The sequence below is a fragment of the Oxyura jamaicensis genome, chromosome 4 (genome assembly GCF_011077185.1).
Source record: "Oxyura jamaicensis isolate SHBP4307 breed ruddy duck chromosome 4, BPBGC_Ojam_1.0, whole genome shotgun sequence".
Taxonomy (NCBI): domain Eukaryota; kingdom Metazoa; phylum Chordata; class Aves; order Anseriformes; family Anatidae; genus Oxyura; species Oxyura jamaicensis.
The window spans coordinates 10,496,973-10,509,841 of NC_048896.1; the positions used below are offsets into that span (position 1 = coordinate 10,496,973).

At 48.4% G+C, this 12,869-nt stretch overlaps 1 protein-coding gene across 4 annotated transcripts in view; it reads right to left on the reverse strand.

The window, feature by feature from the left end:
* Positions 1 to 7,304: 7,304 nt before the first annotated feature.
* GABRA3 (gamma-aminobutyric acid type A receptor subunit alpha3) overlaps positions 7,305 to 12,869 on the reverse strand; it is an 83,525-nt gene continuing 77,960 nt past the window's right edge. For all 4 annotated transcript variants that reach the window (XM_035323928.1, XM_035323927.1, XM_035323925.1 and 1 more), the window contains one exon: positions 7,305 to 7,860. In XM_035323928.1, the coding sequence (XP_035179819.1) occupies positions 7,531 to 7,860 (330 nt within the window). In that variant the 3' untranslated portion in view covers positions 7,305 to 7,530. The remainder of the gene's footprint in view (positions 7,861 to 12,869) is intronic.

The window sequence follows — 12,869 nt, forward strand, 5'->3', positions numbered from 1 at the left end:
AGGGATTGTCCCGCCGGCAAGTCCCTGGTGCAGCTTCCAGATGGTGCTCAGGGAACCCAGGGAAGAGAGGAAGGAGTTTCACTCCTTCAGGAGTGAAAAACAACTGGCTATGGCACTGGAATTATTTCCTTCTCCTGCTATTTCCCACTGGTAATTAGGGGTGGGAGGTCCAAATGAAGTCCCTACACCTTAAGCTGCCTCGCTAGCAGACAGCACAGCCCCCTGGACACACACGGCTGCTGGCTGAGTGCCATGGCACGGTCAGCTAGGAGCTATTAAACCTCCAGAACCAGGGTTGCCACAATCAAAACTCCCTGCTGCAAAGGTGTCTGGACCAGGGAAAATCCTAAGTCATGCCTGGAAGCTGTGTGGGTGACCAAAGTGATGCTGGAGGTCGTTGTAACAGCTGAGCAGCACAGCAGTGTGGGTCGAACTGCCCCCAACCTGTCCTTGGCATGTGTTCCCTCTACCACATGGCCACGGACATTTGGGCTGAGGGCCTCCTGTGTCCTTCTTCCCACCAGGGTCAGCTGAAGAAGTGTTTGTGGTGGGTGGCATAAGCCAGTGTCTTGGGCAAGGCCTCTTCTGGTCCCCCCTAGAGTGGCAGAAAGCTTCATTCATGTTGCACAAGGAGAAATGCCAGAGTTTTACTACAAAACCAAAGTCTAAGCACAGGCAGCACTGGGGGGAAGAAGCACACCCCCAGCTCTCCCCCTGCCCACCTCTCACACCATTGTCCCGGCTTTGGGTCAGACCCTAGCTCCCCATCCAACCGGCCTCGACCATATCTTGTGCCCTCCACTCCCCTGCCATTGGAAAGGAAAGCATTTTAAACATGATATGATGGAAATCATAGAATTCAAGTTCTTTTATTTTCCTCTGGGATACTTATTTTCTCCCCAGGTAACTTTCCTGCTCACCACTGGGACAAACTCTCCGGCTGTGCAGGTAGCCCGACGCCCAGAGGGCTTGCTCCCCAGGCTTCCCATCACTTGCCTTTGAGAAACAGACCCTGAAAAAAAAACAATAGTGCAGTGCTTTTTTAAAATATGATTTTTTATTTGTTTTGATCAGAGTTCAAGAGAGTGGGTAGAGTGGAAAAGCGGAGTGATTTAGTTCAGTGGAAAGGTCTAGTCCTGCCTGGCGTGTGAGGCCAGGAGGTTAGTAGGTGGTCAGAAGAGTCCTCCTCGTCCACTCAGCTTGTCGATGTTGTTCATGTTGTTCTGGTTTCTGATGTTTTCTAATCTCTCTTCAGAACTTCACTGTAATTTTTTGAGACATTTTTCTGTTGCTTTAACTCACTGAAAAAGCTAAAAGCTGAAAAAAATTGCAGGACTCAAAATCCTGCCAATTAGAATGGGCTTTTTTTTTTTTTTTTTCCCAGCAAAGGTTGAAAAATACGATTCAAAAATACAAACAGGCATTGAACAGTGCACCAAAAAGCATTTGAAACACAAATCTCAGAAAGAGAGAGAGGGAAAGAAAGAAAGAAAGGGAAAACACTGAGAGAGAAATAGAGAGAAAGAGGAAGGTCACAGTTTCCATGAGAAATCCCTTAAGAAAGTGGCTACCAGCTAGTCAATAGAGAAAATAAAGTCAACAAAAAATTAAAAAGTGTATTTTTTTTCTAGTTGTTAATTATTTACAGCTGTAATAACAGGATTGTCATGCATCAAACTGCTGCCAGCTAGATTCTTTCTCATAGTGAAGTGAAGAGAGTCTCACAAGATGGCAAACAAAACAGAAGATGTACCAGGGGCACGGATGCAACCTGAGGCAGTGAAAATGAGCGTATTTTCTGGCGTTTTGTTGCAGTGTGTTCTTTCTTTCGATGGGCTGCCCTAGTGGGATGCTAATGCAATTCTCCCCAATGGTGGATACCAGGGCTCCAGCAAAAGAAGCAGCAGGCACCTTCACTGACAGTGAAATTCTCCTTGACATGGGGGTACTTGCGAGGAGCCCCTTGACTCCAAACACATCCCCACAAAGGCAATGTGCCAGTGACACAGGTTTCCCAGCTCTGCTCTTTTTTTTTTTTTTTTTTTTTTTTTTTTTTTTTTTTTTTTTTTTGGTTGCAAAACCCAAATTTTTCAATATATGATTGCCTTTATGTTTGCTGGGTTCCCTGCAAAGAGACGGGAGGAACTGACAGACTTTTCACAGGGAACGGAGAGCTGCCAGCAGTGTAACGTGAGCCAATGGACTTATAAAGTTGACAGGACCTTCAAGCAGCAGGGGAGAGAAGAGCCAAGAGCCGTCGAAGACAGCAAGAGCATCCTGGCTCACATAGCAAACTGAGGACCGGGTTTCCCTCTCCAGGCAGACAGGATCTTAAAAGCTGCTTGCAGAAGATGCTCCTACCTGCAGCATTCCTCTGGCCATTGGGATGGCCAAAGCGGATCCAGCCAGGCTTTGTGTTCCCTCCTGAAGCAGGCTCAGGGTGGAGACCTCACAGCCCCTCGCAATGCTCAGCCACACACCCCCTGGTTGTGCTGTTGTGTGGGGCTAATGGCTCGTGGGATTCGGCTGTTGATAAAACAATGCTGCCTTCCTGGGAACATCCTAGTGTCTGGGGCAAGAATTAAATGTCTGTGCTGGAGAATTTGTGATGTGTGGCACTAAGCTTTCCCAAAAGGTGCTGGGCAGTGCTGCCAGCAGTGACCTTGGTCCCACGTCCCAAGAGAGAGGCTCTTCTCCTTCGCTCCCCTTGTTCCCTGTGCCCCCCAAACCTCCCAGAGCCACCTGAGGACCAGCAGAGGTGGATGAACCTCTTTGCAGAAGATTTAGCAAAGACAATGAGAGAGAAGTAAAACAATTTAAAGCTGCCATTTTCTCTTTCAAATAGAAAAAGCTTGACTTTTAGATATACTTTGTGAGCATAAATATACACACACTCCCACATATATATGTAAAAACCTTGGCTGACTGAACAATTACAAGGTCAAACAGTAAATATTTATACCTTGAAGCTATCAATCTCATCTGCGCCGTGGCATCTAGCCAAAAATGCCTTCAGGGGTAGTTTAGCTTCACACAGAGAGAGGCTTGGCGAACCGTTCAAAGTTTTCCCCCCTACTTCAGCATCAATAGAGCATTTACACTGCATGAGTGTGCCTCTTGCCCTGGCTGACCCCTCCCCACCACCAAGGAGGTCTGCAAAGCCCAGGTGGGTACTTGGCCAGGTGGGTTAACGTGTGCTAGACTGCTCTGTTCCCCCTCGCTGTTGCAAAGGAGCACTGCAGAGAGGCTGTTTTTATAGCAGCCTCTGGGAGAGAAAACAGCTTCGGGTTTTAGAAGGTCTCAGAGAGCTTCTCAGCATAACAGAAGGTCTTCCCAGACAAGATGACCTGCAGCAAGAGAGATACTTTCCTGACCTGTGATGCAGCCCTATAATTCTCCCCAAGGGGGCAGCTGAGAGGAATCTAAGATGTGGATAAATTAAATCAAGGCAGCAGATGAGAAATGAATGTACCTAGTGTCTGCAGGACGGCTGCTTGCAGAAACAGGCTGGTTGGGCCCTTGTTGGCACACCAGGCTTGTGTCTAGGGTCAGCGAGCACGGGGGCTGCTCACACGGGGTGGTCCTACAGCAAATGAACCAGGTCCCCACCAGTGCCATCAAGCTGGCGGGGATCAAGTGGGGATGAGTTGTGTTGGCCTCAACAATTTGTTGTACAACTTCGGGAGCAGTGAAGCTGCCTTTGCTCACGTTGAGCCTGGTGTGTGGAGAAGAACCGGGCAGCTGTGCCCCAGCACTCGCTGGTGATGTTCAAGGAGCATTCTCAGAGAAGTCATATGGGGATAGCTCCATCAGCCCTTTAGAAGCACGGGTGGCACCCAGTGACCCTTCCTCCCTGTCCCTCACACTTGCAGCACTGACATGGTGCTTGCAGCCACCACGAGCCTCCTCCCCTGACCACCTGAAGGACCTCAACTCAAACATCCCCTGCCTTCCCAAGCACGCAGAACACCCCAAAAACACACCGATTTGGCCCACGTGTGGTGTCAGAGGAGGGCAGGGGCAGGGTGCCAGTGCCAAAAAAACATCTGCCTGACATTATCTGGAGGAATGCAACCGCAGGTTGGGACTACAAAGCAGGAGTACAGGCTAACAGATCATTTTGTCAATCTTAAAGCCTTCTAATTCCTTCCTGGGAGACTCTTATCAAGTCAGGGGGCTTTGGGCCTTGCAAAAATAAAAAAAAAAATGTTGGAGTACTGAGGTTCCCAGTGACATGCAGAGCCCACTCTGTGCACATCTGGCTTTCTGTGGAGCAAACTGTCGATGGCTGTGTACATGCCCATCCCTACACAGCCCAGTTATAGAAGAAGGGCCCCATAGAAGAAGGGCCCGTCAGCAGCCTCGCGTTAGCTGGGAGGGAAATGTCCCAGTTTGAGCCTCTGACAGATTTTAAAAAAAGAACATTATCTTCTCTGTGATGTCTGCTGGCAGGAGATGCTAAACCACTTATTTATAACTATCTTCCCGAAATGCTTCCCTGATTGGGAGCCAAACTACAAATCCTGTTTGGTTTGTTGTCTTTAACCAAAGGATGCCGGTATTTCTGCTTCCAGCTGGCAAAAAGACTCAGGGCCAGTGCCAGGCTTTGGTGGGAATAGACTTGGCTTTCAAGGCGTGCTAACACTGATCCAGGGAGGGAGCCTTTTATCCGGCAGAGAGCAAAGTTTTCAGAGCTGGGGAGAGCAAAGATGGGCCAGCAGGTGGGTGCCACCAGCAAGCCAGCCTGGCAGGCTGTGTCCTGCGGAGGAACAAGGGTCTGGGGGCAGCAGGAGGGAAGAAGTGGAGAAGACAGGCAGGAGGTTCACCCTGACAGTGCAGCAAGACAGGAGGGATTGCCCTCGGGCAGAGGGGATTATTGGGAATGCCCAGGCTCCTGGAGGGGGCTGAGGAGGAGACTCAAGTCAGTGAAGTCACTGGATCCCATATTTAAGCTTGGCTTTGACATAATTCCGTCAGTAAACACAATATAGTCTTTGTTACCATTTTATTGTGTTTGTTTTGCTTTTTATAGGGTTTCTATTTCATTCACTTAGGCCTGAGTATTATAGTGACATGAATGTTTTATGCGATACACTTCATCTAGCTTATTTAAGAAAATGACATCCAAGTAGTCTCCCAAACAAACAGCCTGACGGCCGGTTAGCACAGCAATTACAGCCGGGGAGCTGGGGGGTGGCAGCAGGGAAACCTACTGCTGGAGGGGACAGTGCTGGCATGGGGGGAGCACAAGGGGCACAGGGGTGCAGGGCAGTGCTGGGGCAATGCAAAAGTAGCGGGGATGTCCCCCCTGCCCAGCAGATTTGGGGACAGTGCATCCTCCCTCCACTCCTCCAACCTGATGCTGGGGCTTTCCCCTCCTCGCTGCCTGGCGGGGAGCCCTGGGGATGAAAGGCACTGTAGAAATGTCACGGGTGGTTTGGGATGCGGATGGCATGGCTAGAGCTGGTTTCCCTTCACATCTGCTTGGGGGATGTGCCACGTCTCGCCCCAGGCTGCCTGCTGGTGGACGGGACACGCCGGGGGCTGAGCTGAATGTCTCCGAGCTCCTCTCCTTGTGCGCTGCTGCTGAGCCAGCAAGAGAGGTGAGGGACGGGCAGGACATGCACCAACGCCATGCACACTGCAGGATGAAGCACCCTGCCCTGCCCCGCTCCATCCTGCCGTCCCCATGGATATTCCAGGTGGGGCGAGTCCTGCGCCTCGTGCTCAGCCCCGCTCCTGCGCTGGCAGGGGGTGCTGAGGTCGGCACAGAGGCTCAAAGCAATGCTGAAGACATCACGCTGGGGGTGCTGGGGCCCCGAGCTGGCTGCGTGCACCCAAAATGTGCAGGGGGCAGCTGGAGGGGGCAGCCAGTGACCAAGGAAAGAGGTGGCGCATCCCGTCCTGGGAGCAGGGCTGCTGGCAGGACCTGTGCCACCCGTGGGATGGGGACAAGTACTCACAGATGGAGGACATCACTCCTCACAGCAAGACAGTGTGTGCAGGGGTCCAGGCACCAGGGAGGGGTAGGAGGGACAGGGCTTGGATGCCACCAACTTGTGCTGCTGCTGGGAAGGGGGCAGCTGCTGGTTTGGGACCCTGACTGAAGGGCCAATAAGAGAGAAAAAGCCTCTCTCCAAGGTGCTGGGGGGCTTTCTTAGATGAGTTTGTGGGTATTAGAGCTGTGTCTCATCTCAGTGGGCTTGTGAGATGGCATTTGGTCACACATCTCCCTGGGACAGCAGTATCACCACCACCACCACCCCCATTTCAAAGAGCCCCTTCTGCTGTTTTCCGCTGGTGGTGAGGATGCTCATCTGCATTCGTAGGGAACGGGGGTTCTTGGGGAGAGTGGTTCCTGATGTGCCAGGGCAGGAAAGGGTCTGAACCAGCACTGCTGCTGCCCAGACGCATAGAGCAGGAACACACCATGAGCTGGATGTCCCGGGGTTGTGCTCCTCCCTGGCAGCTCCCCTGGGGGGCCGGGGCTTCTCTGCATAAATCCACCCACAACCAGTGAGATATTTGTTACTGGGGGCTGCACAGTAGCCAAAGGAAGATGAATGGGGAGCAGAGAGGTCAAGAAGTAGAAGTGGATGGGGCCAAGAGAAAGTGATAGACCATCTGTCTTAGCTCTATGGCTTCCTGATGCTGAATGCACATGGCCTCACAGCTACTATCTCCTCCTAGGCATTAGAAAGCTACAGTCTTGACCTCAGTCACTCACTGACCCTGAGGAAAATTATTTCTCTGGTACGAAATACCCCGTCCTCTATCACGAATTGCCCCAAGAGTGCAGGATTTCAGACAGACAAGACCTTTCTCACCTGCTCTCATCTGGGGAGAAGCATGGAGGAAACCAACAGCTGGGCTTGGTTGAAGCAGCTGGTGAAGACAGAGAGGAGGAAGCCCCGTAGATACCTACAAGGTGCTGTCAGCCTGTTCCACACCTGCCTTGGTTCTACCAGCCCCTGGCACTGGTCCATACAGCACTGCTCCCTCTCCAGAGCAGCTCCCCTGCCCCTAGGGGAGCACAGCCTAGCACAAAGTGCTGGGCACCAAAGACCAGCCCAGTGACTGACTCTGGAGGCCTTCACGTCCTTGAGCCCATGCCACCAGGAGCGTCCACCACGCTAGGGCAGTCCATCGCAGAGGAGGAGGAGGGAAGCAGCCCCCAGCGGAGAGGAGCGTGAGATGGCAGTGGCATGCAGACCATGGAGGAGGAGAGATGGAAGCACAGGGTGACTTGGGTGGGTGGGGACATCAGATTCACGATGTTAGAGGCACAACTTGTTATGATCCAGTTTTTTTTCCTTTCATCGTCAAAGAAAAACCAAACCAAAATAAAACAAAACTAAGTGTATATGGATTAAATTAAAATCACAGTTTTGTTTACATTATAAAAGAATGATCTAATAGTAATAATAATATCAAATGAACAATAATAGTTAAACAAAACAGGAGAGAAGAAAGCCCTGGAGAATTCCTGCCTGGGTGGTGCTCACTGATGGAAGGTTTATTGGACCGGCTTTATTGTTTGGGGATCATTCCTTTGATAGCTGACTCCCGGTTTACGTAGGTAGCCCAGTAGACTAAGTTGAAAATGGCAAAGAGGACTGGAAAGACGATGCGGGACATCTTGTCTACCTTGCTGACGCTATTGTATGTCTTCTTACTCTCTGGGAGCTTCTCCTCTATGCGGGGCATCTTGGGGGGCACGTTGGTGGCCGTTGCGGTGGCAGCAGCACTCTTGGAGATGGTGGGCAGGCCGGGGTCCTTGGCAATGTTGAGGGCATATGTGGTGCCAACTATGTTGTAGGTGTTGTTGGTTTTCTTCGCTAGTGCCACTGGTTCTTTTTTCTAGGGAAGGTGGAAGAAAAACACAACAGAGGTGAAGTGACTGTAGAATTGCACAGAGAATATTTTGTCCTGAGTTTACCTGCCTGTCTGGATGAGAAGATGGAAAAGGGAGCGAGGAGCAAGAGGCTGAGAAGGCAGCATTGTGGAAAGGAAGGAAGATGTGGTGAGAAGATGGCCAGAACCCATGACATCTGCCACATGAGGGCAGCTGGAGCAGTGGGATGTGCAGGTCTAGGGCCTCCTTCAATTACACCGTCTGCTCCGTGTAAGCTTGGCATGGAGCACGGAGCACAAAGAGGTCCTGGACTGGCAGCTAGCTGTTAGGCCTGGCTGCAAGTCAAACAACTGAAGCCACACAGCTGGGTTTACAGCCTCCTTGCAGCCTCCCAGATGACAGCAGGGGTATAACACGGTGTGCGCAGCTGCACTTGAGCAGTAGCTGCCCAAGATGGGTGACTCCTTGACTGGCTGAGTGCTGCCAAGTGTGTGCTGTATATTGCTAGGCCAGTACGAGTGAATGCAAGCTCAAACTACACACAGATTCCTTGACTTCTCCCTCGGCTCGTTCTGTTTTCTGTTGTATGTAAGGTTCAGCCACGGAGAGACGAAGCAGGAACGCGTTCTTTAGAAAAGCATGAGACCCAGTGTGGTCATCTTAGGGGAAGAACTTGATTTTCTGCTTAGCCAGTCTGTTTCCTGGATCAGGTGAGAGGAGGAGACAACACATATGATTTATTTTTTATTTTTTTTGAAAACCAGTGGCCTCAAGAATGTGGGTGACAGCACTGCAATGCTTTTGAACCATGATACTAAAAGGCCATATCTTACACTGCCTCAGTGCCCTGAATTCTCACATGGAATACCTCAGAATTTAACGTCACGACGTCCACAATGCCTCTGGGATATTTTAGTTCCTCTCGTCACCTACCCAGGTAAGATAAAGAACAGACAGAAAGGATTTGCAGTAGCTCTGGTTTTGAGGACTCCAGATGCTAAAAGGGCAGAGGGGAGCCTTTCATCTTGCCTTCATATCTAAGGGTTGCTGCAAATCAAGGGAGAAAAGTGCAGCCCTCTTGCAGGGCTCCAGGGAGAGCAGCGCTGTCCTTGCTGAAGGGTGGAGAGCTCGCGCAGGAAATGGAAAAGACACACTTGCGTTTGACATAAAGGATGCACTAAAGGATGAAGGAGGATGCTTAAGACAGACAGTTCCGATGTTAATGAAGATGAGTGGATAGGAAGGCAGGGCTAGAGAGTCATGATGGATGTTTCCCCCACCCCAGGGATCTTCCTGTTGTTGTCAGGGACTTGAGACCAGCTGCACCATAGGCCATATTGTATGAAGCAATCTAGGTCTACCAGGAGATGCCTGTTGAATTAAATCTCTTTCTGTGCAGCTATCAGACACCCGACATATCCCAGCACCTGTGCGTGTCCGTGTGGTGTCCATTGTAATTACACCAGGAGCTGGAGCTAGACACAGCGATCACTCACAGTGGGAATCTAAAATCTAAACTCAGAACAAGGTGTGATTTCTTATTTCATTTTCCATTCAAAAGCAACCAAAACACAAAATAAGGTTCATTCAGTCATTTCCCAACAGTGCTTGGCGCTGTCTTCTATGTACGTAGGCATGCAGATACGACATGCAAAGTAAGGGCTGGGAGAAAGGGAGAGTGCACAGCCAGCAGGATGTGTTCATCTCTGCATCCTAGCCTGAGAACCAGAAAGGCTGGATGGACCATCTGACCTGCAGAGATACTCCAAGGGCTTTAGATTTCAGGCTGTACTTCTGTTGTAAATGTGTCCACAGTCACCAGGGATATTTGTGGTTTCCTTAGGAAATGCATTTTCCACAGTGATTTTTCAGTGGGATGCTAAAAAAACAGACTTCTGCACAATCTTTCAGCCTCTCTCCAGTAACATCAGAGCTCTGACTGCAGCCTCAAAGCAACTCCAGCAATTACAGAAATTAACCTGCTCTTAGAAGGAGGTCCAAATGTCTAGAAAAGTCCGGATCTGACTAAACCACTGATCAGACCATATTCATAGTTCTCTATGGATAATGTGGGAGAGGTTGTTATGATCTTTAATGATTAACTGTGTGACTGATTTCTGCAATCATTAGAGCCATGTTAGCTTGTACCCCCTGCACAGGTGAACTTTTCCTGCTAAAGAGCTGATAAGAAGCAAGTAAAGGACTAAAGATGTTTCACCTTCTAAAACATTCAAATGTGCTTTACTATGATTAGTTATTAACATAGCTACAGGAGGTAATAAAATAATTAATAGTAAGTAATGAAATGAAAAACATTGTTTGTTGTTTGCAGAATGTAATTTGAAGTGCACTGTGATTATTTGAGTATTAATCAGCCACGTTACATGAACAAGATGACTATAAGTGACATGACATTTTCAACCTGGCTAGCTTTTCTGCCCCAGAGCTTGCAAAGTGGATCTGTCTTGCCTAGCCAATGGCATTTGAAAACAGAAGGCTGAAACTGAGGAAATTCAGGCTAACGTGAATGCTGTAGGTGTTGACAGCAAGCAACTGCTCCTATTAAAGTGATTCAGAGGCTCTAAGAATCATCTCGGGCTTCTCTGGACCTCAGATCAGGCTGTTCAGGTAGTGCTGAGGCTTGGGAGCTGACAACCAGAGATATTTGTTAGCTGTTCACAGATGTCCTGGTCAGAGCTGGCAGCCTGGGCAGTCTCTGCTAAACATCCAGAGCACATGCTTCCCATCAGAGCACACATGGGCAAGAAAACAGGCTCCTGAGATGTCAGAAAAAAAATAGTTCAGCCTGAAGATACTAGACTATGCTTTATAAATAAATGTTTTAGGCAAGATTTTGACAATCAAATAAAGCAAAACTTGCTTATTGCCGTCAGCTGCAAAGTAGCCCTCAGCTTTAATAACCCTGCTTGCTTATCTACGAGGAGTTCCATCTTGTACTGAATCAGAGGGAAAGAGTGGAAAAACAAGAGGAAACCCCATATTTACACTGGAAGAACTGGCCTAGTTAAAATGTCTATCTTGAAAAGCTATTCTTGTTTTTATGTCCCAGTTTAGACTCAGGGAGACTGAAGCTGCTGCAGAAAGTTATCTTATGAGCTGCTCTCCCGAGGGAAAAGCTATGAAATCTGGTCTGAAGACAAATATGGTCCCTGGATAGATACTGGAGTCTGACAAGTTCTTCCACAAACGCACACGGTGGAGTACAACATCATTTCATTAAATATTCTTGGCCCCTAGACTCTCTGTTGAGGTGCTAAAGGCTGAACATCTGAAATTAGGGGAACTACTGGTTCTGCTGATGGTCTGTCGGGGGCTTAGCTCTTTGTACCTGCCCCTTGGCAACTCAGTGTCTTTCTTGTACTGAGAGGCCCAAGCTGAACCCAGTATTCGAGGTGCATCACTCATCTCTCCCATCTCTTCTTCATCCTGCTTACGTGTAGCTGACCTCAATGATTTTACACTCTCTGTATCTCCAGACAAATCTCAGAGGTTGGATCACCCCAGACACCATGTGGATAGTGTGGAGAGAAAGAGGGTGAAATGGTGTCAAAGAATGACACGTGGAATCTAGTGAAGAATTTGAAAGCATAAATCATTTGCAATGCTGTGGTGAGCCACAGGTGATTGTGAATACAGTAGGACAAAGAAGAGTGGGCTGCAGAGCATGGTCAGCGAAGGAAAGAGTCACATTAAAACACGTTTACCATGGTGAGGCAGAAAAAAGGGATCTGAACCACCCTGTGAGTCTGTAAATTGGTTGAAAATTGTGGTCTATGATGGTTGGTTCTAGCTCCTCTCTGTTGGAAGGAGGGGACTGAAACAAAGATGCCATAGGTGGAAAGAAACAAAGGAGAAAGAATAATGATTCCTATGTGACCTTGATCACGGGGTAAAATTCAGAATTGCTGAAGGGTGGGTTGCACGAAGATCTTGGCTTCATTCCACCAGTAGAAAAAGTACCTGGTGCAAATGGCAAGCATGCCAGACACCTCCAAAATAAACAAGAAAGAAAAGTCAAGGATGATAGTATCAACAGAGAGGTTTGGAGGATGCTCCTTGGTGACTTTTCCTCAGTAAAAAGACATGAAAAACATATAGAAAGTTTGGACATAACATTTTCACCAAGATCTACCCATCATGGTTAAGTTCTATCCAAAAACTGCTTTGCCTCACAGAATCCTCCATTTAAATTGGTAGAATGCATGAAGGGGATAAAGGAAGAATAGAACCTGCCATGAGAGAGTGGACATGCTGGGAGTACCTGTCAGCAACCCACAACTTCTGCAAAATAGGGATTTCTTTTAAATAGGATTGGAAGCATTGCTGCTGCCTGCATTTGAGGTGAGGGCAGGGCTGACACTTATTGATTTTTTTTTTTTTTTTTTTTTTTTTGTGTTCATGCAAGGAAACAAACAAACCTGGAATGAGGATCCTTGCCATCACATCAATAAAGAACATGCTTTTTGGCTGGAAGGAAGGCTCTCCAGAGACCAAGGCTCAGCCTGGGCTTGTCACTGGCAGTTTTACTCCTGGTATCAACACTTTAAAATGCCGATAGTTATTCTTTTGCCTCCTCTTTCTTTAGTGGTTTCAACCACCTGGCTTGTCAATTGTTTCAAGAAGAGCTAATTAAAGGCTGGAACTGAGCCAATGAGGCACCTTCCTTACGTAGCAAATTCACTGCTTGAAAATATTTGGTGGAATAGAGATGAAAGCAAATATGGTGACACATCATATTCACAAGCTCCCTGAAAGTCCATGGCTGTTCAGGAATTTATCCTTGGATATGTGATTTCAGATGAGATTGTTTGCAGCATACATAAAAGCAAAATAGAGAGAATGGGGCAGAGTGAGAGCTTCTGAGCTGCAGAGACTAGGGTGTGTTAGCCTTTTGAGTTTGCATCAGATAAGGAACAGCGATGGATTGAAAAAGATTCCACAAATTTGGAGTCCATTGCAATTCTTCAGGCTGACACCAATTGCAGCAAACTCT